Consider the following 27,013-nt stretch of genomic DNA (forward strand, 5'->3'; position numbering starts at 1 on the left):
ATGGACAACTGAAAAAAATACAAAAAGATAATCACCATCTCTCTTACAGTCATATGAAAAGTTCAAAGGATTTTTTTTTGCTGAGCTATTTGTTTTTGCAAGACATTGTAAGGTGTTCCATGTTATTTTGCCACATCTTTTATGTATTGGAGGACTGTCTTACATCATGCTGTAAACACAGATCATTTCTACAGTCCTTATTTAAAACTAAACAAATACTTTTTTTTTTTTTACAAATTGACTATACACTAGTAACCTATTACTATTCTATTATTTAATTTTCTCCTGTAAACTACACATTTATCACATTATACATGTTTCCCCATTATTCTGATCTGTTTTAATGTCTGTAAAGCACTTTGTAAACCATGCAGCTGTCTTAAAAAAATAAATATATAAAAAGTTTTTATATATATATATATATATATATATATATATATATATATATATATATATATATATATATATAATATATATATATAACACAATGCTATGTGATTCATCATGCTCTAATGAACCACAAACTGTATTTATATGTTCATGTCACAGTACAGCACCTCTAGATCCACAGTATACACTGTGAACAAAAATGTTTTCTTAACACTTTGTAAACTTGTTTTGTGCCACAGTATATACATACATGCTATTATTGTTGTTGTTAGGGTTTAACGACCCATTGTAAACTCTGCCTCATTAAATTTACACTACTGTCTAAAACAAAATAGCACTCTATTTGGATTACTAACATCATATACATCCAAAAAACATGTCTATTATTCATTGTGTAACCTCAACGGTGGGTGTAGTACCACCCCCGCACTGAAGGGGGCAGCGCTTGTCCAGGTGGCGCGTTCCTTCTTTACACACAAACGCAAAACAACCTGAACTTCCGGGTAGGAGAAGTTTTCAAACAACACCAGCTAGCTAGCCGTTACACATTTTGCTCAGGGAACTACGGCAAACTTTGCTTAGTTTTGGGTAAGATTTGCTTTTGAAATCGATTTCAAACGTTTATTTAACCCAGCTTGCACGTGTTTTCTGTTAACGTTTGAATATTTCACTTGGCTAAGTTGTTAGAAAAGCGGCAAGCAACTCGATAACATGCTAACATGCTAACATGGGTGGTTGCTAACAGCCGCTTTGTTTCATACAGCCAAAGCGGTGCTCACGCTAGAGAGCTGGGTTTGTTCCCGTTTTGCTTGATGTGACCAGTGAGATGAACCACCAATCTTCCCTTTAGCGAGTATAAATATACAATGACTTTACTCTCTGTTTGTAGCTAGCGGGCTAGCCTGTTGTTGAACAAGCCAGCGATGTCTGCGAGCTCCAAGAGGAGAAGAGCCACCTCACCCTCCAGCAGCGTCAGCGGAGGGGGGGACCTGGATGATGCCTCCTCTACACCTGGAAGTGGCAGAAAAAGAAGAAGAATCTCAAATGTTCCTCCTGTAGATACAGTAAATTAACTTGGTTTAAACTTACTGCTTAACATTCATGTGACATCTTTATGTAATATGTGTGAATTACACTTTTTGATTTTCATCACTTTTTTTTTTTATCCTTTTAGATTGCTGTATGCCATGAGCTGTTCAATGCTGTCAGGGACCACAAGGACGACCAAGGGAGGCAACTTAGTGAACTTTTCCAAAGGGTACCAAAGAGAAGGTATTGTAACAAGAAGTACTACCCTGAGCCTTCCACTTAGCACTTATTGTATTCGTATTAGTTTGTTGCACTTATTGTATTCGTATTAATTTGTTTCTGCACTGTACTTTTGCTCTGGTTTATGCTCTTAGATGCTTGTTCAAAAAAGGAGATGCACTTATGACTTCTGGTGACTAGTAGTTCTCTTAAATACCTATGTTGAATACACTTATTGTAAGTCGCTTTGGATAAACGTCTGCTAAAATGACTGTAATGTAATGTAACACAAAGGCCAGCGTACACCTTAACATTGTTGAAAAAATATATAGTGTGTGGATCTCTCCAAGATATGATAACCATCATATCTTTATGAAATGTGACAGACTGACTGGTGGGTGGGTCTCAGACATAGGGAGATTACAGGGAAGCCTGATCGCTCTTGTTCTTTTTCAGGAATCAGCCTGATTATTATGAAGCAGTGTCCCAGCCCATTGATATGACAAAAATCCTGTATAAACTGAAGTCAGAAGATTACAGTGAAGTCGAGCAGTTTACTGCAGATTTCCAGCTCATGTTCAACAATGCCAAATCATTCTACAAGGTAAGTACTGTCAAAAGTATATCTGTCACTGTAATATGGTGTAATAGAACAATTATTAATTTACATAATTCCTGTCCTGTTCACAAACTCAGAGTGACACTGAGGAGTATCAAGCTGCATGCAGGCTGTGGGTGGTATATTTGCAAACAAGGAATGAGTTTGTGCAGCCTGGGGACGGAGATGAGGATGATGAAGATGGTGACGATATGATGGATAATCCAGGAATGTCAACCGAGGATGAGGTCAGTTCTTCTACTCTTTGAATGTATTGTTGAGAAGCCTTGCATGCTTTTATGAATGTCCTATGAGTTTAACTGAAGTGTGTAACATCACTAAAAATGTATGTTGGAGGTGTTTTTGTATTGTATTGTATTGATTAGATTAATGCTATTCATGGACATTCCTGTTTGTTGTAACAAGTAACCATTTCCTAAGAACCAATTTTATGCAAATCATTCTTTTAGACCTCAACTGGCAATTTGAAAGAATTGTTTGAGCAGCTCTTGGAGGCCATAGTTTCACACGCTGATCCCTCAGGGCGTCTGGTCAGTGAACTGTTCCAGAAATTACCTTCCAAAGTGGTAAGTCATTGAAGAGTCTTTAGCCTTCAAATTGTGCCCTTGAAATAGTTAATTCTTGACATTTACAGGCCTGTCTGTCTCTCCTAGCATTACCCAGACTACTATGCCATTATAAAGGAGCCAATAGATCTGAGAACGATCGCTCAAAGAATACAGGTAGTCAAAGATCGCTTTGTCATGCATCATTCATCTTAAAAATCACAAATTTTAGAACTTCATGTGTTTTATTACAGCCAGCACTAATTTATATTATTTGCATAGATTGGATACTATAAAAGTGTCAATGCGATGGCCAAGGACATCGACCTGATGGCCAAAAATGCCAAAACGTACAATGAACCAGGATCTCAGGTTTTTAAGGTAAACTCTTTTTCTTGATAATCTTTTTTACGAGAACTAACATCCCAAATATTAAAACATTTTCTGTACTTTTATTGTATAGGATGCTAACACCATAAAGAAAGTCTTCATCCAGAGGAAGACTGAACTTGAACACGCTGAACCCACTAAATCTAGTCTTCGCATCAGGTATTAAATGACAATCAGACAGTTCTATCTTGTGTTTTATTTTTTGTCTCAAACGCAAATCCAAAAATTATTCTCAGAAAGAAAACAAGATCTACACGATTTTTTGTCTTCTGTATTTACTGTTACTAATCAGAAATCGCAGGTCTGGCCAGGGGGATCGACTTTCTGGCGTCAGCGTAGCTCTCCACTATGGTTCAGAGAGTGAAGACGACCCTGTGCTCTCGGGTAATTATCAAAGCTTCCAGCAGCAGAGAATTCTACCTTGTGTTTGTTTTGGAAAAATAAGAGTGTACCATGTACATTTTTGCAGGATCTGTCTGCTACGACGAGGGAGAGTCAGAGGCTGAGAGTCAGAGTTCCAGCATGGAGATGAGCAACCCGATCTTCCAGCTGTATGAAGCTGTGAGGGGTGCCAGGAACAGCCAGGGCCAGGTCTTCTCTGAACCTTTCCAGCACCTGCCCTCTCGCAGGGAATATCCTGACTACTATCAGCAGATCAAACAACCCATCGCTCTCCAGCAGATCCGGTAAGGAATGATGACTCAGTAGATATCATGTTGAGAGGCAGAATGAATTGTTGAAATTTTTAAATGTGATCGATTGAACTTCTGTCGCTTAATAATCTTTTGTTTATTTTTAAGGGCAAAAATGAAGAACGGCGAGTATGAAAGTGTGGATCAGATGGAGACTGACCTCACTCTGCTGTTTGAGAATGCAAAGCGCTACAACATGCCTAACTCAAGCATTTACAAACGGGCCTTTAGGCTTCAGCAGATCTTGCAGGTAAGGACTTTTGCTGTTTTTTTTTTTTTTTTCTGTTTTTTTTTTTACTTATACTGGAAGGTGTTTTAACTCTAGTTAGGCCAAGAATTAAAGAAATTAGCACTAATTTGAAACAAACAATGAAGCATCTTGCAGAAATAAGTGTATTTGTCTACTAACATATCCACCTGTCTGTTTTTATAGGCAAAAAAGAGGGAACTTGTGAGGAGGGACGATGAAGATGGAGACAGCATTCTGTCATCTGATACAGGGAGCGTCAAGAGGAAAAGGTATGCAGGTTTTTCCGTCTTGTAGATCATTGCTATTTCTCTTAAAAATTAAGAATCTGTAGTTTGCATGCTTACAACTAATCAAAATCAAGCACACCTGAAGCCTTGCTTTGCCAGCCAAGCTCATTCATATTCTACTTTGATTCTTTTGAAGCCACAAGAAAAATGTAAAAAAGAACAGAATGAAGACCTTATACGCCGCAGTTACCGAGGCTAGGGAGGCGGGCACCAATCGCCGTCTTTGTGATCTGTTCATGGTCAAACCATCCAAGAAGGACTACCCTGACTACTATAAAGTCATCCTTGAACCGATGGACATGAAGACCATTGAGCACAACATCCGCATTGAACGCTACGCGACAGAGGAAGCTTTGATGGCAGACATGAAGTTGATGTTCAGAAACGCCCGGCATTACAATGAGGAGGGATCTCAGGTAGGCAGTGCATACAGTTACAAATATGCAGTGTTAATCTTTGCTATTTTGGCAAAACATCTTGGCATAAGCTACATTTTTGTGTTACTAACAATGGGGCATCAATGTAGGTATATAATGATGCTGATATTCTGGAGAAGATACTGAAAGACAAGCGTAAGGAGTTGGGACCTTTGCCTGAAGAAGAAGATGTGGGATCTCCCAAACTGAAACTAAGTAAGTTTGGTCATGTTGGTATTTTTCCATGTTTGAGCCCATTACAAATCAGATACACTTAACATCATTGCTGACATTTTTTATAAATGTACCCCAACATGAGATCATTTTCTAACCTTCAATGATTTCAGTCATTGGAAAAACAGCACCTGTTAAAAACAAAACAAAAAAAATATATTATTATACTATTATTAACATTTCTGGTTTAATTTTTCAGACAGCTAATATGTGCTTAACAGACATAGAAATAGAACTTTAAAATAATGGCCTGACTATTAGCTCTATGCAGAGGTCTGTACTCGATTGAGTGCTCTGTTGTTGCTGTTGATGCAGCTGTCTATGATTTATTTTTGATTTTACAATTCTATCTAATCTTAAGTGTATTTTTGTATCTAGGAAAGAGTGGTGTTTCTCCAAAGAAGTCCAAATACCTCACCCCTCTTCAGCAGAGGTTAAATGAGCTCTACGATGCTGTGCGAAACTTCACTGACCGCCGAGGTCGGCGTCTAAGCCAAATCTTTCTTCGTCTGCCATCTCGCGCCGAGTTGCCTGACTACTATGCCACCATCAAGAGGCCCATTGACATGGAGCGCCTCCGCAGCCACATGGCGGCCGGTCGTTACCAAGACGTTGAAGCCCTGGTGGAGGATTTTACTCTGATGTTCAACAATGCCTGCATTTACAATGAGCCAGAGTCTCTCATCTATCGGGATGCTCTAGTGTTGCACCGGGTACTGCTGGAGACACGCAAGCAGCAAGAGGGAGGCGAAGACTCTGGAGCTCCTAATATGGGACATCTGGTGCGAGAGCTGATCAGGAACCTGTTTGTTTCCGTGCTGGGCCACCAGGATGAAGAGGGCCGATGCTACAGCGACTCTCTGGCTGAGATCCCCGCTGTGGATCCAGCCGCCCCTGAAAAACCACCGCAAAACTTTGATGTCATCAGGATGAACGTGGATCGTGGCCGATACAGGAGACTGGATGTCTTTCAGGAACACATGTTTGAAGTGTTGGAGAAGGCAAGGAGGCTACACAGGTATATCAACTCGTTTTTAAAAGTCTGTCTGAGGTGATATCAGTGAAAAGAAGGTGTTCGTTTGTTCTGTCTAGAGACGGAAAAAAAATGAAAAACATGATCTTGTATTGAAACAACAAATGGAAAAGGGTTTTCATGTCATTGGGCCATTGACCTTTTACACTGTAAATCACATGGAAATTTTGACCAGTATCCGTTTGCACAACTTGTTTCAATCTCTGTAAGAGACTATCATGCTGCTGCCATAAATAAAAATTGAAAAATCGATATCAAATGGGGAAATATCCTCTTTTCAATTCTGATCCAATTTCTTTTAAAGAAAAAAACGCGTTTGTCTATGCTGCTTACTTTCCCATTTAAACTGAATTAGTCATTTTGTAATATTCCTGTTAAACTGTTAGAACTGAATGACTACAGTCCTTATTTCAAAGTTTTTTGATTAATTCAATTTAACGGTAAGCATGTGCCGTCCACTGACAGCCCCCCCTGTGTATATATATTTTACAATGTCTGTACAGGGTAATATGCTTACTAATAACAAGAGCACTACAGATTTTTTTTCACTTTTCCATAAGCTTTACTGTTTACAAACATAATTTGGAGAATACAATGTGATGTTATGACGTCCAGTTGGTGGGTTTGGTCCAAATTTAGAAATCAACATTTAACATCTTTTACAAAATGTAATTGTAAGTATATATTTTGTTGTTAACTGTTCAGTATTAAACACTGATTGTATTATTTACCGACAGTGTAATATTCTCTCTTAAACAGCTAAATGTTTTCAAAAGTAATTACTTATTGTCCTTTTTTGCATTTGCAGGACTGACTCTGAGATATTTGAGGATGCAGTGGAGCTACAACAGTTTTTTATTAAGATCAGGGATGAGCTATGCAAGAATGGAGAGATTCTTCAATCATCTTCGCTCAACTACACCTCAAAACACTTTCACAGCGACGTGGAGCAGGAAAAGAGGGAGAAAATTCCCAAAGAGATCGAGGAGGACAAGCTAAAGACTGAGGAAGAGGAGAAGGATAAAAAAGGCGAGTTAGTGTGTATGAACACATGTGGCATATTAAACAGATTTTAGGAATGTATTAAATTGTTTGTGGTATTAATTTGGAATCATTATGTTTTTCCCATCTAAAGAGGGGAAGAAAGCCAAGGACCTGCCAGGAGAGCCATGGCAGTCTGAGTCGGAGTCAGAGCGGGTGTACAGTCAAGACTGCAGCTTTGAAGACGTCACCTACCATGTGGGGGACTTCGTCTATGTGGAGCCGTCAGAGCCGAACCTGAAGCCACACATTGTCTGTATTGAACGCCTGTGGGAGGATGAAACAGGTAACACACACACATTCTTTGGTAGAGAAATGAACAATTATCAGTTGGCCACTATTCGTACATCATCATGCAAACTGTATCATAAACATGCAGTCATAAACGGCAAATCTTGTACCATTTTTTTGACAGATTATAAAAAAGAACCTTGAATTATATTTTTAGAACTTTTCTCCTTAATAAATACTGAGATTTTTGCAAATTTTTAATTCTTGTTTTGATGATTTGTTCATGGCTTGTGTGTGAAGGTGGGAAGTGGCTCTATGGCTGCTGGTTCTACAGGCCAAGTGAAACCTTCCACTTGGCAACACGCAAGTTTCTGGAAAAGGAGGTCTTCAAGAGCGACTACTATAACAAAGTGTCCATCAGTAAAGTTCGGGGCAAATGTGTGGTCTTGTTTGTGAAGGTAAGACCTTCTACACAACCTGAATCACACACAGAAAATAGTTTTTGTTTTGACTGAAGGATGTGTTCAACTTATCATGGCTTTCTTGTATTTGTAGGATTATTTCAAAATGCAGCCCGAGGGCTACAGAGCAGAGGATGTGTACATCTGTGAATCCCGCTACGCCGCCAGGAACAAGTCATTCAAGAAGATCAAGATATGGGCCATGAATATGAGCTCTGTGAAACTCGTCGCCCGGGAGTTGCCGTTGCCCGTTGTCCGTGTTGCCTCCATGTTTGCCAAGCCTGACTATGACAAGCTGACAATTTCATATGCAGGCAGCGGAGGCTTTATTGACAAGGTGAGGTGACATTGTATTTTCTAGGGTTATGACATGGCAATACATAGTTTGTAACATCATTTTTGATATTTTTTATTTTCCAACCCAAAGATAAGATAGATTAATTTAGGTCCTTAAAATGAGGAATTTGCACTAAATAAGTCCTTATCTTCCTTTGAGCTACTTATGATTGTGTGTGAGCCCTTTTGATTTTACTTTTATAGAAAGTGGGTCATTGTAGAACCAAATAAAAGGACACAACAAAGACATGCTAGGTACATATATCAGTGTGATACCAGACTTCAGTATTGAACTACCTTAACCCCTTGTAGACTATTGTCGCGAATTCGCTTCAAACCGCTTCCGAATTTGTTTAATTACTATTATACCCAATTATGCCTAATGTCGCTAATTTGCCTCATACCAAAATTTATATATATTATATGTGCTATATTGAAATTAACAATCTCCACTTAATTTAGCATCTGCATGACAGAAAAAAACTAAAATAATTCTTTTTTTAATATAATTGTAAATATATTCAGGCAGTGAGGGGTTAAGCCTTATACCAAAAGGCCTCCAGAATAAGGACACTAACCCTGTAGTCGGCTTCAGTGTTTAGGATAAAGCTAGTGTCCGGGTCTAAATGAAAAATAAAATAAAATCAACAGTATATTATTGCCAAGCAAGAACGGTGTCAGCTGGCCGACGACAGTGGATTCATTAACTCCAAGTGGTAGCAGGCATGTCTTGACAAGGAGCATGGTGGCAGAGAAGTAGTTACTTCAAAGTATGAACGTTTATTTCTCACAATGTGGACACACAGGGGATTCACGTGTTTTCTTTTATGTTTATTCGTGTAGGAGAGGGAGGATGTGCCCACGGAGATGAGTGGAGCCGAACCTGGCTGTCAGCACTATGAACAGTTACACTACAACAATGTGTGGTATAAAGTGGGAGACTGTGTTTACATCCAGTCACATGGTCTGTCAAAGCCCCGGGTTGCCAGGTGGGTGAAAGTATTTTTTTTGCCTCTCTAGTGTATGAAGGCCTCTTATTATTATTATTATTATTATTGGTATAATTAGTTATTAACTATCGGTAACATGACTCTCTTCACTGGGCTGTAGGATTGAGAAGCTGTGGGTGCAGAATGGAACTACTTCCTTCTTCGGGCCCATCTTCATTAACCCTGAGGAAACGGAGCACGAACCCACAAAGATGTTCTACAAGAGAGAAGTGTTTCTGAGCCACCTGGAGGAGACCTTGCCCATCACCTGTGTCATAGGTTGTGCTTTGATAACTCATGTTCACACATTACAGTTAATGCACTTGAGGGAATCGTTAAACATTTTGGGAAACAAGTTGAGATATCTGGCAGCATGTTAAATAAGAAAATTGATCTCAGCATATATGTCTGTTAAATATAAGGTTACTGCAAAAAAAAAGCAGCATTACACTACGCACCAACATATAACCTAAAATGTCAAAAACTATCTGCTCTTTTTTTAACGGCCACATTTTTTTAAACACGCCCTGTGTTTTTTTTTAACTAACACATTTTAACCGTCTGCTCTCCAGGCAAATGCATGGTGTCCTCCTTTAAGGACTACCTGTCATGCAGACCTACTGAGGTCTCAGAAGAGGACATCCTGCTGTGCGAGAGCCGCTATATTGACGCAGAGAAGCAGATGAAAAAGTTCAAGGGTCTGAAACGCTTCTCATACTCCTCCAAAGTAGTGGAGGATGAGATCTTCTATTTCAGGTTGGTCCCTCAAGCAGAGCACTGTTTCTGATTCAAAGCCGTTTTTTGCCCAGTCTGAATTTTTGTTTGTCTTCTCTTGTGATTTGTTATTCTGCGTAGGAAATTGATTGTGCCACAGAAAGAAGCATCACCCTTTTTGGACAAGAAGATCAGTGAGCTTGAGGTTAAGCTGGCAGATATCGAGGATGCGGACGATGATATGGAAGATATGGAAGATGACGACGAGGCTCCTCGGACGCCGTCTTTGCCTCAAATGCAAACCCCGATTGCAAGCGATATGGAAACCATGCCATACACTCCTCAGGTACCCATACACATCCAACGGCCTTAACCCAAGAAGCAAAAATCTGTTCAAACCCTTTGTCCTAATATTCGAATTAAGATGAACTTTTTGTTTTTTAACTTGCATCTTTGGTTTTCATGAAGTCCACTCCGAAGGTAAAGGGCTTATCTAAGAAGGAAGGGGCCAAGAGGAAGATCAACATGAGCGGCTATATCTTGTTTAGCAGTGAAATGCGAGCAGTCATCAAAGCTCGACACCCAGACTTCTCCTTCGGGGAGCTGAGTCGACTCGTGGGCACCGAGTGGAGGAACCTTGAGGCTACCAAGAAAGCTGAATATGAAGGTGAGAAGAAGCAATTTGTGGGCGTGAAAGTGCGCCGATGTGAACCGAATTCAAGACGGGAATTATTTGTTTGTTTCAGAACGTGCAGCCAAAATAGTGGATCAACAAGAGCGCGACAGACCTCCTCAGAAGCAAGCGTCCCCTAGAGCAGGTACCCCCGTAGGGACACTGATGGGGATGGTACCTTCGCCTAGCACTATGGGAATGATAAACCAGACCATGACACCTGTGTCAGGTAACCCCTCTCAGAGGCAGCACGAGTGTTTGACAACAAGGCAGCAGGGAAATGAGGCTGGACTGTAATCCTCTTAATTTTCTAACATTTTAAACTTATTTATCTCAAAACTACATTCTTAAAGCAACAGTTTCTTCTTTTGCTGCTGTTTCATATTGTTTTATCTTTTTTTGTTTTACTATTACTAGTTTCATATTTGATAATGCATGAGATTGACTGCATGATTTATTTATAACCATGAATAACTTTCAAATACTTTAATTTAACTTTATGGTTTGTTTTGCCCACTAACATTCATAGACCAGTTTGTATTTTCTGCCCCTTACGCACAGTGAACCCTTATCATCATCGGCTCCGGTTATTTGGTTAAGCCAGTGCTTTATTCCTTATCCAAAAATGATTCCTTAATACAGCAAAAGTCAGTGTAAAGTCATCTATGAGACAGAGACAGAGATTGTTTTTCTCTTATCCCAGCTGGTAAGTAATTCACAGAAAATGGCCATTCTGAATATTCAGAGTCTACCCAGAGGATTGATTTAAATCATGTCAAAAATCATGTAACTTAATTATGAAAAATCATAATTAAGTAAGAAAATTGTGACATCTTGCAAGCTTTAGACTGGTATATTGATGCTTCTATTCCCATTAGAGTTGTTCTTGCAGAATTTATCAATGTCTAACCAGTCCTGAGCAAACATCTAAAATTACAAAAGCATGTGTAGACTAGGGTGCATGTGTGAAAGGGGCCACAGTGTGCAGTAGTAGTGCATGTTATTATAGAGTCAGCTGCATGTAACTTATGCATGGATATGTTGTTGTCCTCTCCTTGCCCTCTTCCCCAAGGCATGATGGGAGCTTACGGCCCACCTTACATGCCCATGCAGGGCCCCCATGAGGGCTTGTTGAGTGTGGCCACAATGCTACCTCACCCTGCAGGGGGGTCCCTCCTGCCTCATCATCACCATCTCCAGCAAGGTATGCCTGGGTACCCTGGCATGCCTCATCATGGTAAGGTCCACTGGCCTAGTCACACCTGCTCAGTCACACCCAGTTGTGTCTCTCCTGCCGGAGGGGTTTACCTGGTCCACAGGCTGCACTGCCTGATCTACTCACTGAGCTGTCAAAGCACTCTGGTCTCCACCAACCTCTCCCAAAGTGTACTCATATGACACACCTGAAATATACAGGATCCACATCCACATTTACAGATGTAATGCATGTGAAAACAAACCAAGCTACTAACATTAAACTGATATTCAAAAAGTAGCATTTACACAATTCATTGTAATGTTTTACATAAACATAAACTAAATATTGTCATATAACAGGTATGATGGCCGCTGGTATGAATGGTATGGCGGGAAGTCCTACACCAGGAAACTTTATGCAACAGGTGAGCTCCAGTCCAGAAAATTCTACTGAGTTCACATACCTCTTAACTCAATATTAAATTCAGTCATGTTGCGTTTTCACTGATGGATTTTACAAGATGGAGTAAAAATGTGTAAATTAGAAAACAAATGCCTTGTTCCTTGTTGTTATGTATAAGACGCATTCATTGTATATAGCATATTATTCTTAGGATTAGATATTCCACATATTGTCCACATGCTTAAAAGTACTACTGTCATTGTTCACTTTCAGCCTGGGATGTACAGCCCAGGACCGCATGCCCCTCCACCATATCCAGGACAAGGCACGCCCTCCCACCTGCAGCCGACCACTCCCATGTTTGTGGCTCCACCACCAAAGACCCAGAGGGTGCTCCACTCAGAGGCCTACCTGAAGTACATTGAGGGCTTGAATTCAGAGTCTGCCACCGTAAGCAAGTGGGACCAAACTCTCAAAGGTGGTGTTCCTTAAGTCTTCTTTTCATTTAGGTGTGTGTGTGTGTGTGTGTGTGTGTGTGTGTGTGTGTGTGTGTAGAAGCTTTCATGTAGACAAAATATTTACACTGAAACTTCATAGATTACCACAATTTTCCCCCACATCATAAATGTTTAAATGATCCCACTACCTTTTTAATGTCTTACTTATTAAGGTGCTAAACTCACCATATTAGTGCCTGTTTTTTAAATCAAGAAAAGTATGTTGATGTAAAAAGATTTGCTATTAATGGAAATATTACTGTTTACATGTAAATCAGGATCTATACATGATAGAAGCACGTTTGTTTAAAGATAAATCTGGAAACTAATGCATTATTTATTATTGCGCATAAGCTTGCGCCTCTTGATTTTGTGTGCTTAAACAAAAGGGGAAACATCATGAATAAGCATAATTTACCTGTTTAAATATTTACTCAAACTCTGTGTTTCCATCACAGCTCAAAGGCGTGATGCTCACCTGACCAAAGAGCAGGAGAGCCGGCTGCCAGCACACTGGCTGAAGAGCAAAGGAGCCCACACGACCATGGCGGATGCCCTGTGGCGCCTGCGTGACCTGATGCTGAGAGACTCTCTGAACATCTGTCAGGGATACAACCTGTAACTTGTAGGAATGACCACTATAGCCATGTGCTTATGCTTTGGAAGGATCATAGACAATAGAAGCAATATTTTATAGTGAATCATGATCAATTTTATATTTATTAGCTTACATAATGAGCTTCATAGTTATTTGTGTGTGCATTTTCATTCATTTTTTTTTTTTTTTTTTTTTTTTTACACTGCAGGATTAATTGAGCTGCAAAACCAGTGTTTGCTTATTGATGCTACCAAAATAAAATGATCAATACCCTGTTTATACTGTTCGTCCCCACTGTTTGTGCTTTGTGTGCTGCTCCAGTTGCATTTATGATAACATGAAAAATCTCTTCCCCACTTAATCCTGCATTATTTTGGAAGTACTTCCTCTCCGTTGATGTCACTTCCTGAAGACAGAATCAAGACAGAGCCATTCTCTTTAGTGTTTGCCCTGTTCTCCCAATGTCCACCTCCTCACCGCCTGCATTTTGATACAACAATAACATAGACTGACTCTACAAACTGACTATTAGCCAAAAGCAAACGATAGCGAATCAACGTGTATTATGGAGTAACTTAAACACTGAACAAAGGGGACGACGAGGTGAGGTTTGTGTGTTTTTTGGGGCAGTGACTTTTCGGGGGGGGTCGCGGTTGGCTAACGCTAGCTAGCGAGCAATTTCACCGGCTCTTGCAAGACTCCCTGGTTATCATTATGGGGCGTTTAAAACTAGTGTCAAGTACTGCTGCTGACGTGTTGCGACATGTAGAGCCCATTTGCTGCAACCGTTTAGCATACGGTAAGTGTTGAGGGTCATTTTTTGCAGAGGTTGTCCCATTATGTGCATCCCTGCCACTGCACCCAGTTAGCCACTTCTGCTAACGTAGTCCTCTAGGAAAGCTTGCAAAAAAAAAAGCTACCTTTAGGCCTGCTTTGATGTCCTCCTTTACAGCGATGTCTGCTATTTTTTTTTACACATATTGTCAACTCGTTATTGAATACACCAGCCCAATGGTGTGAGGAACATGAAGCTCCATACTGTAACAGCGAGCTAGCCTGCTGCTTAATCTTCAAAATGGCATGTTTAAAGTGGCTTTTTACAACTAGCTATGTATGTTTATGTATATTGACCATATGTTGTTGCATGGGGTACGTGTTAAAATCAGTTAATTGGGATTTTAATTACATCGCAGTCAGTGGAGGCTCCAAGGGCCCCACAACACCCAGACTGTGACCGACACCTCCCCACCGAGCTCCTACAATGATCACAAACGTGTCTTTGTATTGACAACCAGGGAGACATCCTGCAACATGTTGGGGGGGGTCAATTAAGCCAGCAGTGTTTGGGTTGAATTGGTTTTGCTCTGTCAACACGCCTTAATACATTGCTTAGTGGTCCTCGTTCTTGTTGGCTGTGGCTGATGAATGAAGATGCCACCTTAATGTTGACATCTTTACAACATTAAGCAACCTGTGATGTGCATCATACAGGCAGAATGATGAGACCTGCATATTGTTAATATTTAAATCAATACCAGAGTTGTCATCATGTCTTGAACTGCTGTCATATACTTTTTAAGTAATCTGTAAAAGTCACAGTGAAACAAATAACTTGAACTCCTTAATAATAAATTCTCTCACTACTTGCCACAGATGAAATATGTTACTATTTTAAATAAATGTAAAAGGATAGATTTATTCTGTCACTTTGACCAATAACAACGTTGCATAAACCAGAGCACAACAGAAACAATCATTTGAATGTTCACTATACGGATCTTGCTACTTTTTGTCAAATAATGAGAGTACTTCTATGTACTTTTTTGGACTGCATTGTGCAGTCAAGGCAACATATTCTGAGCGCTTGTCAAAATGTACATGGGCCTATTTTCAGTTTAACAATCGTAATGATTTAAAGGTGCAAAACGTATCTTTCAAGGTGTACAGTTAAAATTTGAGGGTGCAAAAGCTACCTGAGAAGCTCATCGGTTAGCGGTGTTGCAGCACAACAAGAAGCTGTCTGGTGGTTCAGTTTAGCCAGCTGGGGCCCTTTCTGTAGATTTTGCATGTTTTCCCCATCTCTTCATTGAATCCCTCCCAAAATCCAAACGCAGGGAACTTAAGTCATTTGGAAACTAAATTGCCCATAGATGTGAATGTGGTTGTTTATGTCTCTCAGGGCTGTGACAGGCTACTTGCCCATTTGGTGCTGGAGGCTCTGGTATCTGTGACGTTACGTTTTTTCACATGAATAGAAAATGATGTAATTTTCTTCATTTCTAGAAATGTGGCATCTTAGTTACTTATCTTAAACCCTGACTTTCCAGGAAGAGCTTAAATTCAGACTTCTTCAATCAACAGTTCCTCCCACTTCGGCATTCACCATTGCTGCACTACAAAGCTCCCATCTTGACCTCATCCTAAGATTGACTAAGCTAGACCAACGAAGATGTCCCAGCTCCAGTTTCAGTGTCCGGCTAGCCCCATGCCTGCTGCCTCTGCCCCACTGCAGATGGGGCAGCCGCAGCCTGGCTACAGCATCCCCTGTCCCTCAGGCACCCTTACTTCAGAGAGCGCCAGCCAGCCCATCAGGAGCTCGGCTCTCCCTGCAGGCTCAGCCACTCCCTACAATACCACCACAGGTTTGTTCTATGCATCTGTTTGCTAGAAAACATTTTCTACACACAATAAAGTACTGTTTGTTTAGCCACTAACATTTGGAGGGCTCTCTGTATGCTGTAGTCATTGCATTTGAAATATTTAGTACAGTTTGATTCCTTTTTCTTTTTTTTTTTTTTAAAGGTTCATGAAGCCCTGCCCCTCTTTTTAAGACTCTTTGTGTATTTGTCAGACTAGGAGCAGCCCTTCATCTTAGTATTCATGATCATGTCTGTTTGCTTAGTTGTGAGTAATTTGGATTTTATTTTTGCTTTGTCACAGTATCTAACATGGCAAACCCTAAAGAGAAGACCCCCATGTGTTTGGTGAATGAGTTAGCCCGTTTCAACAAGATTCAACCTGAGTATAAGCTGCTGTGTGAGCAAGGACCAGCTCACTCCAAGGTACTTTCAGAGTCATTTTTACAGAAGAACAATGCTGTTGTGTGGTGTCAAAAGCCATAGTGACCGCCTGTCTGTTGTACTTCCTGTCTCCTGTGTATGTCAGATTTTCTCAGTTAGGCTCACACTGGGAGATCAGCACTGGGAGGCAGAGGGGACCAGCATAAAGAAAGCCCAGCATTCTGCTGCTTTATCTGCCCTCACTGAGACGACACTTCCCAAGCCCACCGTGAGGACGCCCCGCAACACAGGCAAGAACCCAGGTGGGCTCCTCCCACTGGCTCTGTTGCAGTCTCTTTCTTATTTATACATTTTATACAACTTAGCAGAAAATAGTTTTCTCATGTATAGTTTTTTTATCTTTGGTTTGTTGGTTTTCTTTGTGCTGGCCTTGCAGCAGATGGCCTGACACACACCATGGAGTTAAATGCACTATGTATGAAGCTTGGTAAAAAGCCTATGTATAAACCCATCGACCCATATCCGGGGATGAGACCACCAAACTTCAATTACAACGTCCGAGCTCCAGGACCTTACCAGCGCTCTATGCAACAGTGAGTTTCCTTAACTTGAAAAACTAGAAAAGAGGACATTCTTTGAATCTCTGTCCTAATTATGGATTATTTTATGAAGTTTGATTTTTGAGATGGAAAAACACAGTTGCTTTTGATTTTTTTTGTGCCCAGGTACTATTACCCATTTCCACCAGTGGGACCAATGATATACCATATGGAGCTTTCCATCGGAGGCCAGCAGTTTTTTGGGAAGGGACGCACACGGCAGTTGGCCAAACACGAAGCTGCTGCCAAGGCCCTGAAAGTGCTTCATAAGGAGCCAATATTGCAACAGTTGCCAGAGGTGAGAAAAGAAGTGCACACTCAGCATGAAATAGTGCTGGAAAGCCATTGTGCAATTTAATTCAGGCTTTTCTTTCTTTAATATTCTTCTCCTCTTAAAAGATGAATGGAGAGCCCGAGGAGGAGAACCTCAACAAATCAGAAATCAGTCAAGTGTTTGAAATTGCACTGAAACGCAATTTACCTGTCAACTTTGAGGTGATTTATGCATTTCCTTTATCAATGTTAACAGGTATATGTTAGTTCAGTGATATGTAGACCAATCGCATGACATAGCCCAGTTTCTTATCCAGTTTAATAATAGAACCCAATTGGTGCTCTGTGTCCTGATTAGTCACTGTTGCTTTCCAGGTTTTAAAGGAAGAAGGCCCTCCACATATGAAGAGTTTTGTAGTGCGCGTTACAGTTGGGGAGTTCACTGGGGAAGGCGATGGAAAAAGTAAAAAAATTGCCAAGAAACTGGCAGCAGCTGCAGTGTTGGGGGAGTTGAGGAGGCTACCCCATATACCCAGTGTGGAAAAGACACTACCACGCATCAAAAAGAAAACAAAATCCATCATTAAGGTAATGTAACCGGTGAGCTGCAATTAGTATAATCAGTTCAGACCTAAAGACTCCTCATTTAGTAATGATTAGTTTGTCCCGCGAACAGCTGCAGACCAGCCCAGAATATGGCCAGGGGATGAATCCCATCAGCCGCCTGGCTCAGATCCAGCAGGCCAAGAAAGAGAAGGAGCCAGAGTACAGCATGGTGACGGAGAGGGGTCTACCTCGGCGCAGGGAGTTCGTCATGCAGGTGATTCAGCAGCAACGAAGACATGCAGTTAGCATGACATCTGTCTGTGTTTTGACTCTGCCTTTCCTTGTGGATTTCTCACCCATTCTGTTCTCTCCTCTGTGATCGCTGGATGTTTGGTGGTTCAGGTGACAGTGTGCGGCCAGACGGCAGAAGGAATGGGACCTAGTAAGAAGGTTGCCAAGAGGAACGCAGCAGAGAAAATGCTGGAGCTCTTGGGATATAAAGTGCCTCAGCCTCAGCCCCCGAAACCTGCACTCAAAACAGATGAAAAGGTACTGCTTCACTTTTTTGTCAAGCATGTCTAGTAAACATGGCAACAAGAAAGATTAAATATCTGTGACAAATTTTCATTCCTCCTATGTTGGTTTGGAATATTTAGACCCCAGTGAAAAAACCTGGCGATGGGCGCAAAGTGACCTTTTTCGAGCCTGGCTCTGTAGAGGAGGTGGCATTGAGTAAGTGACAGCAGATCTACTGAACTCAAATATTTGGCAGTGGTTATATTGTGTAATTATTTTACTTTACAAATGTGCTTTTCCTTTTGAAGGTTCAAAGGAGGAGGAGTTCCGCCTGCCTTACATGAGCCACCACCAGCTGCCTGCAGGTATCCTGCCCATGGTCCCTGAAGTGGCTCAAGCAGTCGGGGCCTTCCAATCATCCCTGACTAAGGACTACAGTCGAGCTGTACCCAACCCAGGCAAGGCCACAATCACTGCCATGATTGCCAACGAGCTGCTTTACGCAGGAACATCACTGACTGCTGAGACTATCCTAAAAAACAAAAATAATCTGAACCAACTTCCCCACGGACCCCTCACCAGGCCTTCAGAACAGCTCAGCTTTCTTTCATCTGTGCAAAACCTACAGGTAACTGATGGCACGTTCTTATTTGGTGAATACAATAAGGCCATATTTGTGCATGCATTTGATTTAGACTTAAAGAAAAGTAAAGATTCATTGACAGTTTTTATTTGCTTGCAGGTGGAATACAAAGATTTTCCCAAAAACAATAAAAATGAGTTTGTATCACTCATTAACTGCTCCTCCCAGCCACCACTCATCAGTCATGGGATTGGGAAAGATGTAGAATCTTGTCATGATATGGTGAGTTTTTTTTAAAAACTACAGAATGTAATGTTCATACTCATTTAACAACCTTAGCAACCTGCAAGGAATCACATCGTGTGTGAATTATATTAGCTATTAGAGAAGAGACGACTTTACAGCAAAAATTTGAAATGTGAGAGTACGTGGTCGCCTAAGGAGGGACGAGGCAATCTTTGATGAAATAACCAATAAGGATAAAATGCTGAAAACATACAAACTGTATGTAACCTTCTCCAGTATCAGTCCTTGCCTGACAATGTTAAGTTAAATAAAAGCTGAAAACATGTTTAGCTTGTTGACAAGATGCTTCATGAAATTCAATTTTGGAAATTACATTATTTTACATTCGATTTCCATAAAATAGAAATGTATTTTTGCCACTGGCATATAAGACAACACACACCATACTAGGGCTGAAATAATTCCTAGAGAAACTTAAATTACTTGATTACTAATAATAATTGATGCAAATGTTTGCAGGAGGCAGAGGAGAGCTGGTTATGTAAGCTGTTACACAGTCCAAATAAATAAACAACACAGTTGCATTATGATGCGTTGAATTTCTATTCTGTAAAAATGACTATTGAGTTAAGGTAAAACAATATTTTTTATCATGATGTAAAATGTAGCAGTTTTTGGCAAAAACGTGAATATATAAAGGTGTTTGATGGAGACGTTTTCACTGCAACATAAAATAGATACTAGAGAAGGAGTTCTAACTTCCTAACACTAGCTCTAAGCTATAAAACACAACTAAAAGTACTAATGCTAAGATTTTTTTATTTGATTAAAATTACAATAATTAATTCCTAATCATTTGAATTTTGTGTTTTTATGCAAATGGCCACTATAGATGACAATAAACTAAAAGGATAACTTTTTTAATTTCTGACGGTTAACTTTGACTTTGTTAAGGTTGAAATAATTGTTTTAGATGTTGTAGCCTGGCTCTTCAAAGCATTTAATGTGTTTAGAATTGACACATAATATTATTATACGCAATAAAAATGTTGATCTCTCTTAAAAGGATACCACTAAGAGGTTTCGGCTTATTTTCTCTTTTGTGTATTTACTTTTGCTCACTAATAAGGTGAAATCAATAGCTGCAGCCCTACATTATACACGACAATAAACAACAATAAGTGGCAGTGATGAAAGTGATGAGTGGATTGTTCTTCTAAGGTTTGTGTGTTACATGGCCCTATTTAAACAGGACCTCATTGAGAATAAATTATTTATTGTAACCGTTCTTCTTGGCCGCTGCAGTAACCCGTACTGTTCTTCACCTCTTCAGGCCGCATTGAATATATTGAAGTTGCTCTCGGAGTTGGACCAGCAGTCAAATGAAAGGACAGGAAATGGACCAGTCTCTCGGTAAGCTGTGACAAACACCGTCTCTGGGCGTATTTAAATCTGTGTTTACAATAAGCCCTTCATTCTGCTTAGAACCATAATGAGAATTCAGAATAAAAAAGCCTCATGTAAACACTTCAATCAGCATAAAATGGAGATCTTGTTTGTCAATTGTGCTCTACTAATTTCCCAAGTGCTGCATGTTTCCCAGGGAACCTTGGGAGATAATCTATTCATTTTCTGCATATAAACAAAAGGCTTAGCTTCTGCTTAATAACTCCTTTTGTGGTATACGCGCATTAAAAATAAGTTGTTTAAGGACTAAAAGCACCGCATTAACCAAGTTCAAATTTCAAGCATTCCCCGGGGCCCATGATTAAGGGTTACATTTGTTGTTTTGAATGTTTATTTTTGATGTTTGTTGTGTAAATAGGGCCGTTTTATTGGATCATTTTATTCAGCACATATATAAATACTTCTATAGGATTTATGAATTAAATTGAATACATTCAGATGAATAAACACATCCATGAAATGAATATTTTGGTTGATTAACTGTTAACAGTGACACTATATGTGTCTTCATTTTTACAGGTGTGGCAAGCAGGAAATCGAGGGCGACTTGCACCTCAAACAGGCTAACTCAAGCACATTGGCACAGACCCTGGATGGCACCGTTTAGATGATCAGGTTTGGTTGTCTGTAAAAGCACTAGAGAAAACTCAGACACTGTTATTAGTTTTAGAAAGCTACAGGAAGCTTCTGGCCCTGTGGACTCTAAACCATCACTCTTCATATTCATCGTTCCAAAATGTTCACAGTTAAACAAGATTGATAGGAAATAATAAGTTCCTCGGCTTGATTTTGTTTAATTGTACACAGTATTTATTTTTGTTGCTTTGTAGAAAAAGTAGCTGCATCCTAGTCAATGAGTTGGAGTTTTACTTGGTGGAGAGGAAAAAAAAAGAAGCAATTAACTGTGAATTCTATTCTGTTTTGCCTAACACTTGTTTACTTTGTGTGACCTTCTAACTCTTGTTTTAAGTCTTTTTTTATGTTTCATCCCGCGCTGAGGTAGTTCATTAAACAAGCCCTTGTAAAGGTTTGGACCTCTTCTTTGTCTAGGGTGCAGCTGGCGAACCTCTGTTGATTTTCCTAGAGTGCTTTATATCAACAACCACAAGTGAAGTGTTATTGACATTACCATGTAGGGCTGGGAAGAATTTGTGACTAAATGTAGCGTGTGATGTAATGTGAAGTTGTCTCTGCTGTGTGTGAACGGGGACGTTTACCCGTTACGTCAGTTTCTCCAATACTCCCCTTCCCTCCCTTATGTCAACCTCCCTTCTCTCTCCGCTTCCCATGGTAAATAAACTTACGTGCATACGTGCACAAAACAAGACTTTGGTTGTCTTATCTTTTTCTTTTTACCTGCCAATAACTGAAAAGTTTGTTATCTTGTAGCTGTTGGATAATCTGTTATCATTTATCAAACTTTATCTGTTGTGGCATAACTGTCACACAACACTATGATTGCATTGAACAGAAATCTGTTCATTTTACATGTTATTTATAATGCATTTGCCATATTGTAGATATATATTATTTATATTGGGAAAAAATCTTAGATATGACTGAAATATTTAGCAGCCTTAGAGTTCAATGCTTGTGTATCGTTTAAATACACAAGTTCTAATTTTGATGATAATATTTGAGATATTGAAAGCAATAGCACCATCATTTTTATTAGAATTTAGCTGCTAGACTGCTTTACGTCATATATAAAAAGGTATCCAGTGATTAATTTGGTACAAAACTAAAAATCAAGGAAATATGTAAATAATCTTTTTATGAAAAAGTTTTCATTTTTTATGAAAAACAGCATAGAAACATGAACTCATTCTGGGAAGTAATGACCCTGCAAGGAAAGGAAGGAAATGCTTTATCATTAGTCATACTTGCTCTCTTGCATGAAATAGTTCTGCGCTGTCATTATCTTTTACTGTATCGGTGTTGTCTTATGATATTAGCCTCACTTTTAATTCCCCTACCTACTGCTAAGATCATTACATTGTTACCTTTATCAGCGTCATTACTCTTTTTGCTTTTTTCCTTGCCTTGTGAAATTTCAAAGAACACAAGCACACAAATCACTTGCTCTCACCACACAGTGTGTTTAGAGTAGTGGCGTTCAATCATTTTATTTTATGTAAACATAGGACAGCACAATACTCTGCTGCATTATTAAATTACAGATATTAAAGTCACTCCAATTCACCTTTTGGCTGGTTCAGGATTCGGTCACTGTCATTTCACAGGTGTGTGGTTGAAAACAGTTTAAAAAGGACGTTGAACTTCATCTGGACATTACTGAAATGTTTTTTTCGGGTGCTGATGACCACTTGGCTGAGTCATCATCTAGCACACACTTCTGAATGATCCCTCTTTAGCTCAGAGCCATCTGGCCTCTTCATTACTTCTGATCATTGTTTAATGACTCCTGGCTGTAGCTGGGCAGTTTGGCCCACTGCCGTCCACAAAGACAGAAGGATTTTTTTTTTTCTTTTTTTTTTTTTTTTTAAGGACATTTGATTTTAATCTAAAGATTGTGACTCCCAAAGGTTGTCTTAACTGTACTTAGGTACGACTATGCAACCTTAACACACCCATTAGATGTTTGTTTTCTCTTGGCGTCGATGAAAGGGAGCATGCACTTGTCGGACCCCATGAAACGATACGTAATCACATTAGATTCCCATGGCAACAACCTGAAAAGGAAAAAGAAGATATTGAAAATCAGCCGCTAAACAATGGAATGCACTAAAAAAAAACAACTGACTTGTCATGGTCTCTATTTATTATGAAGGTGTAGCTTTGCTCTTACGCTCTGGAGAGAACCGGCAGGTATGTGAGGCGGGGGATGCACACTAGTGGTTGGTTTATCAGGATGGCGTTCATGGCCTGCTCCACACAGTACTGGGGCTCCAGAGGAGGAAGAAGCAGTTCCACTTCCTCCCTAGTGGGGGCATCAAAGGACAAGCAGGCTGTCACTTTATGAGTTTGTATTAAGCATTTTGACAGCAAACCCAAACATGAGCTAAGTCCATATAACCATATTCCTGTGCAGAGGAATGTAGAGGAAGAGAAGCAAGCCAGGAAGTCTTTAATCATTGAGTTTATAAAGCAAATGTGACAACAGAATGGTGGATATTTGGTGTGTTTGTGTTGGTTGGGTTGAAATCACTCCATTCACATTCTAAGAAATAGCATTTAAAGATACGATGTGATTGAATTAGGCACAAAATTGTGTTTACATACCGAATCTTGCAGCCTTCAAACATGCCTGTGTCTACGATGTAAGGGCACACAAGGGTAGTCTTCACTCCTTCAACCTCGTCAGCCAGCAGCTCATGTGCCAGAGACTCATGGAAGCCCACTGCAGCAAACTTACTGGCACAGTAATCCTGTCTCAAACAAAAAGCAAAACTTCTGTTGAAGAATTTAATATGCGCGCAATTATTTCAAATATCTCAGCTCTGCTCTGACATGCTGTTTATGTGATGTGCCTTTTAACTTGTTACTCTATTCGCTGACTCAGACAGAGAAGACTGTAACAGTAAAGCTGCCGTGTCTTTGTGGTGCAGTGATGTATCTCCCTCTCTGCTTCACCTCAACACAAGCTGTGCTGAAGAGACCGAGGACGCTGGCAATGGTGACGATGTGGCCATGATTCTGGGCCTTCATCTGAGGGAGAAAGGCCTTCACTGTCTGAGGCAGGCATGCACACACACACACACACACACACACACACACACACACACACACACACGTACATTGTTAGATTGCATCATGTTATTATGAGTCAACAAACCGTGCAGTGTTCATACGACTTAAATGACTTAAGTCTTGCTCAATGTGAAGGAAGCTTATGCTTTCAAGCAGCTTCATATTAAGAGGATTTATGCGGAGATCCTACTGTATAGTCAATAGTGTGAGGGGGATAAAGCTATTAATGCAATACATTACACTACACAATGAGCTGCTCTGTGTAGCAGCTGATGCTGAAAAGATTGTACGTTGTGAAAATCAAAAGCTCTAAATATCAGTCCATGCTATATCATTGTCCGTGTTTGGCCTGGAAAGTGTGCCAACTGCAAAAAACGGCCAGATTTTAGTTTGAGAAATGAAACCGTGTTCACTGATCGTGGAGCAGAATGGAAAAAGTGGCACCCTATCAAAGCAGTCAATGTGTGTGCAGCTTTATATTTTATTAACATCTCATAGCTGATGTGTTCAACATTCAGTTATATACAAGCCGAACAAGACAATGACTGAATTCCCGTGTTGGTCATTGTCTTAATTATATAATGAATACGTGATTTGCTGCTAAATATCCACTGAGGATGGCTACAGAATGATATTTTTGATAAAACATGAAGCTGCAAAGACAAACAAGCTGTGTTGATGGTCAGCCACCTTTTTGACAAGTTACTTACATTTTCAAGTTTTTCTCTCCGTATTTTATGGATATTGTATTTACTACTTCTGGCACACATGTCTGTTCATGTGCAAATGAAAAAGTCAGAATTTTGATCAACATTTGATTTGATTCATCTAATTTACAATAAGAGTTACTGATGGGGATTCCCTCAGCATAAATAGAGAAACAATTATACAGCTGTATGAGCAGATAAATCAGAAGTTTCGTCCTAAGTACCTGTACCGATCTAACAGAGAAATGAATACCTGATCTTCTGCTGTCCTCAAGGTAATATGACGTTTAGAACAATGTAATAAGTCATTGGCCACTGGACTTCCTGTCTGGACTAACGGATGTTTCACCGCTCGTCTGAGGGGCCTCAGCCCTTCAGGTGTGATTGGTGAAATGTCCAACATATTTTAGTATGACTTAAGAGTTCTTACCCAGAAAAGCGCATGGCAGTTGACTTTCATGGTCCTCTCTATCAGTTCATCAGGACAGTCTAACAAGCGCTCCCCAGCCACCACTCCAGCGTTGTTCACCAGCATTGTGACGTCACGGCCCAGGTCCTTTCGCACCAGCTCTGCGTTGCGATACACATCGTCCCTGTCGGTCACATCCACCGTGTAGGCATGCGCCTTACCCCCCATCTCACTCACCAGCTTGGCTGTGTGCTCGTTGAGACTGGTGTTTATGTCCCACAGCACCACCTCGGCCCCATGCTTGGTGAATTCCTGAGCAAAGAGACGACCCAGGCCACCACCCGATCCGGTGATCAGCACCAGCTCGCCATCAATGGGCTTGGTCCGCGGGCGCATGACTACCCGAACAGAGTTGCGCAGGATGAAGTAAATCACATCCAGCAGCATCATCTGGAGGTCCATTAGGAAAATCATCTTGATCTACTTTGCTGCTGATGGTCTAGATCAGCAGCCTACAGTGGATTTGACTTCACACCTGTTAACTGTGAAGGTGTGTTTTCTACGGTCTGACTAAGTGTTAGATTGGGTTAGTGGAAAAGATGCAAACAGCCAAGCTGGTGTTTCCCTCCTTCTGTGACCCTGAACCTCCATCCGTGGTTTATTTAAACACTCTCCTCCCGGCTTAGAGGAAATACCTTGAGCTCCTTATGAAAACCACTGTTGTTGCAAGAAGTGCATGTAAGCTTTCTCACCATTACTGAGACAAATAACATGTGCCAGACGGCATCACACTCAGTTAGAGATTCTTGAAGCACATTCTTATTATAAAGTTCACAGCTTGCACATACTGTACACGTTAAATTCAACATAGGCTACCTCTATATACTTTATTACACATTACACACTTTATTTAAAACCTGCACCTTTATGTTAATATAAATATTTCCATCATATCAGTTTATCTCTCAGGCTTCTCCGAATAAAGAGACAACATTGTGCACACTCACAATGAGGTGAGGAAATGAAATGGGGCAAATTGGGGATTTTTTATCATTAGCTGTACCAGGACTAATGAGTATTTTATATAACTTACCTATGTATTTATTGTGTATTTATGCAACAGTGTTTGCAGTCATACAGAAGTAAGAAATTGAGTACAAATACTCTAACCTTATAGACTCCCAGACATCTTGTACATCTTGTAAATGAGTGCAGAGGCCCTGAGGTTAGTACTGCTGCTTCACAGCAAAGTTAGAGTTAAGCAGTCAGATAAAGTTTTCATTTTTGGTTCATCGTACAACGAAACACTTTTGTCCCAGTTCTTCCTCTGCCAAGCAATCATATTAAATGAGAACATAAGGAGATTATGTAACTTTAAATCTCTGCATTACGTTACTTATGTCCCAAGAATGCTTAGTGTTGTGTATCACGTATTAGTTTATTTGGTGAACACTGCCAGGCTTGTTTACTCCCAGTGTTGGCACATGAGCCATTTGCGTGTTTTAACCTATTAATTATAAATCCCGTATTTAAATTCACCGGTTTGAGAGAGATTATACGTCACACTGATCACCTCCATTTATTGTTGCGTCTTAGCTGATATTACAACCAGTAATGTAAAGGTAATCTATGTATATATATATATGCAGTATATTCTAAAGATATTGAACAACATTTTAAGCTTTAACAATA

General features: G+C 40.1%; 3 protein-coding genes across 12 annotated transcripts; 2 read left to right on the forward strand and 1 right to left on the reverse strand.

Annotated features, from left to right (window-relative positions):
- The first annotated feature begins 891 nt into the window (after positions 1–891).
- Positions 892–13,432, forward strand: pbrm1l (polybromo 1, like). 5 transcript variants are annotated; one of them, XM_054617352.1, is made up of 30 exons: positions 892–978; positions 1,280–1,454; positions 1,565–1,662; positions 2,095–2,242; positions 2,335–2,484; positions 2,707–2,823; positions 2,911–2,979; positions 3,085–3,183; positions 3,266–3,351; positions 3,485–3,576; positions 3,662–3,878; positions 3,993–4,134; positions 4,318–4,403; positions 4,558–4,837; positions 4,948–5,053; positions 5,450–6,089; positions 6,913–7,133; positions 7,240–7,431; positions 7,677–7,834; positions 7,932–8,174; positions 9,017–9,162; positions 9,284–9,441; positions 9,735–9,918; positions 10,018–10,222; positions 10,345–10,543; positions 10,623–10,778; positions 11,622–11,786; positions 12,107–12,171; positions 12,423–12,627; positions 13,105–13,432. In XM_054617352.1, exons 2-30 carry the CDS (start codon positions 1,314–1,316, stop codon positions 13,266–13,268), a joined length of 4,932 nt encoding a protein of 1,643 aa, XP_054473327.1. In that variant the 5' UTR covers positions 892–978; positions 1,280–1,313; the 3' UTR covers positions 13,269–13,432. The 5 variants fall into 5 exon arrangements, with proteins under 5 accessions (XP_054473327.1, XP_054473329.1, XP_054473328.1 ...); XM_054617354.1 differs by having other exon boundaries at positions 10,623–10,694; XM_054617353.1 differs by having other exon boundaries at positions 1,280–1,445.
- A 229-nt stretch (positions 13,433–13,661) lies between these two features.
- Positions 13,662–21,815, forward strand: stau1 (staufen double-stranded RNA binding protein 1). Of its 6 annotated transcripts, none has more exons than XM_054616342.1 (15): positions 13,662–13,847; positions 15,572–15,886; positions 16,185–16,306; positions 16,410–16,566; positions 16,701–16,857; positions 16,990–17,161; positions 17,263–17,358; positions 17,512–17,724; positions 17,813–17,956; positions 18,085–18,231; positions 18,339–18,414; positions 18,507–18,826; positions 18,941–19,063; positions 20,361–20,440; positions 21,014–21,815. In XM_054616342.1, the coding sequence occupies exons 2-15, from the start codon at positions 15,694–15,696 to the stop codon at positions 21,099–21,101; spliced, it is 2,088 nt and encodes a 695-aa protein (XP_054472317.1). In that variant the 5' UTR covers positions 13,662–13,847; positions 15,572–15,693; the 3' UTR covers positions 21,102–21,815. The 6 variants fall into 6 exon arrangements, with proteins under 6 accessions (XP_054472317.1, XP_054472320.1, XP_054472321.1 ...); XM_054616345.1 differs by having other exon boundaries at positions 16,704–16,857; XM_054616346.1 differs by having other exon boundaries at positions 16,410–16,554.
- A 1,251-nt stretch (positions 21,816–23,066) lies between these two features.
- Positions 23,067–25,795, reverse strand: rdh20 (retinol dehydrogenase 20). Its single transcript, XM_054617488.1, has 5 exons — positions 25,343–25,795; positions 24,089–24,187; positions 23,738–23,883; positions 23,304–23,435; positions 23,067–23,187 (listed from the first exon to the last, which is right to left on the reverse strand). The coding sequence occupies exons 1-5, from the start codon at positions 25,793–25,795 to the stop codon at positions 23,067–23,069; spliced, it is 951 nt and encodes a 316-aa protein (XP_054473463.1).
- Between the last annotated feature and the right edge of the window lie 1,218 nt (positions 25,796–27,013).

Source organism: Anoplopoma fimbria, chromosome 17, assembly GCF_027596085.1.
Source record: "Anoplopoma fimbria isolate UVic2021 breed Golden Eagle Sablefish chromosome 17, Afim_UVic_2022, whole genome shotgun sequence".
In the NCBI taxonomy this organism is placed as follows: domain Eukaryota; kingdom Metazoa; phylum Chordata; class Actinopteri; order Perciformes; family Anoplopomatidae; genus Anoplopoma; species Anoplopoma fimbria.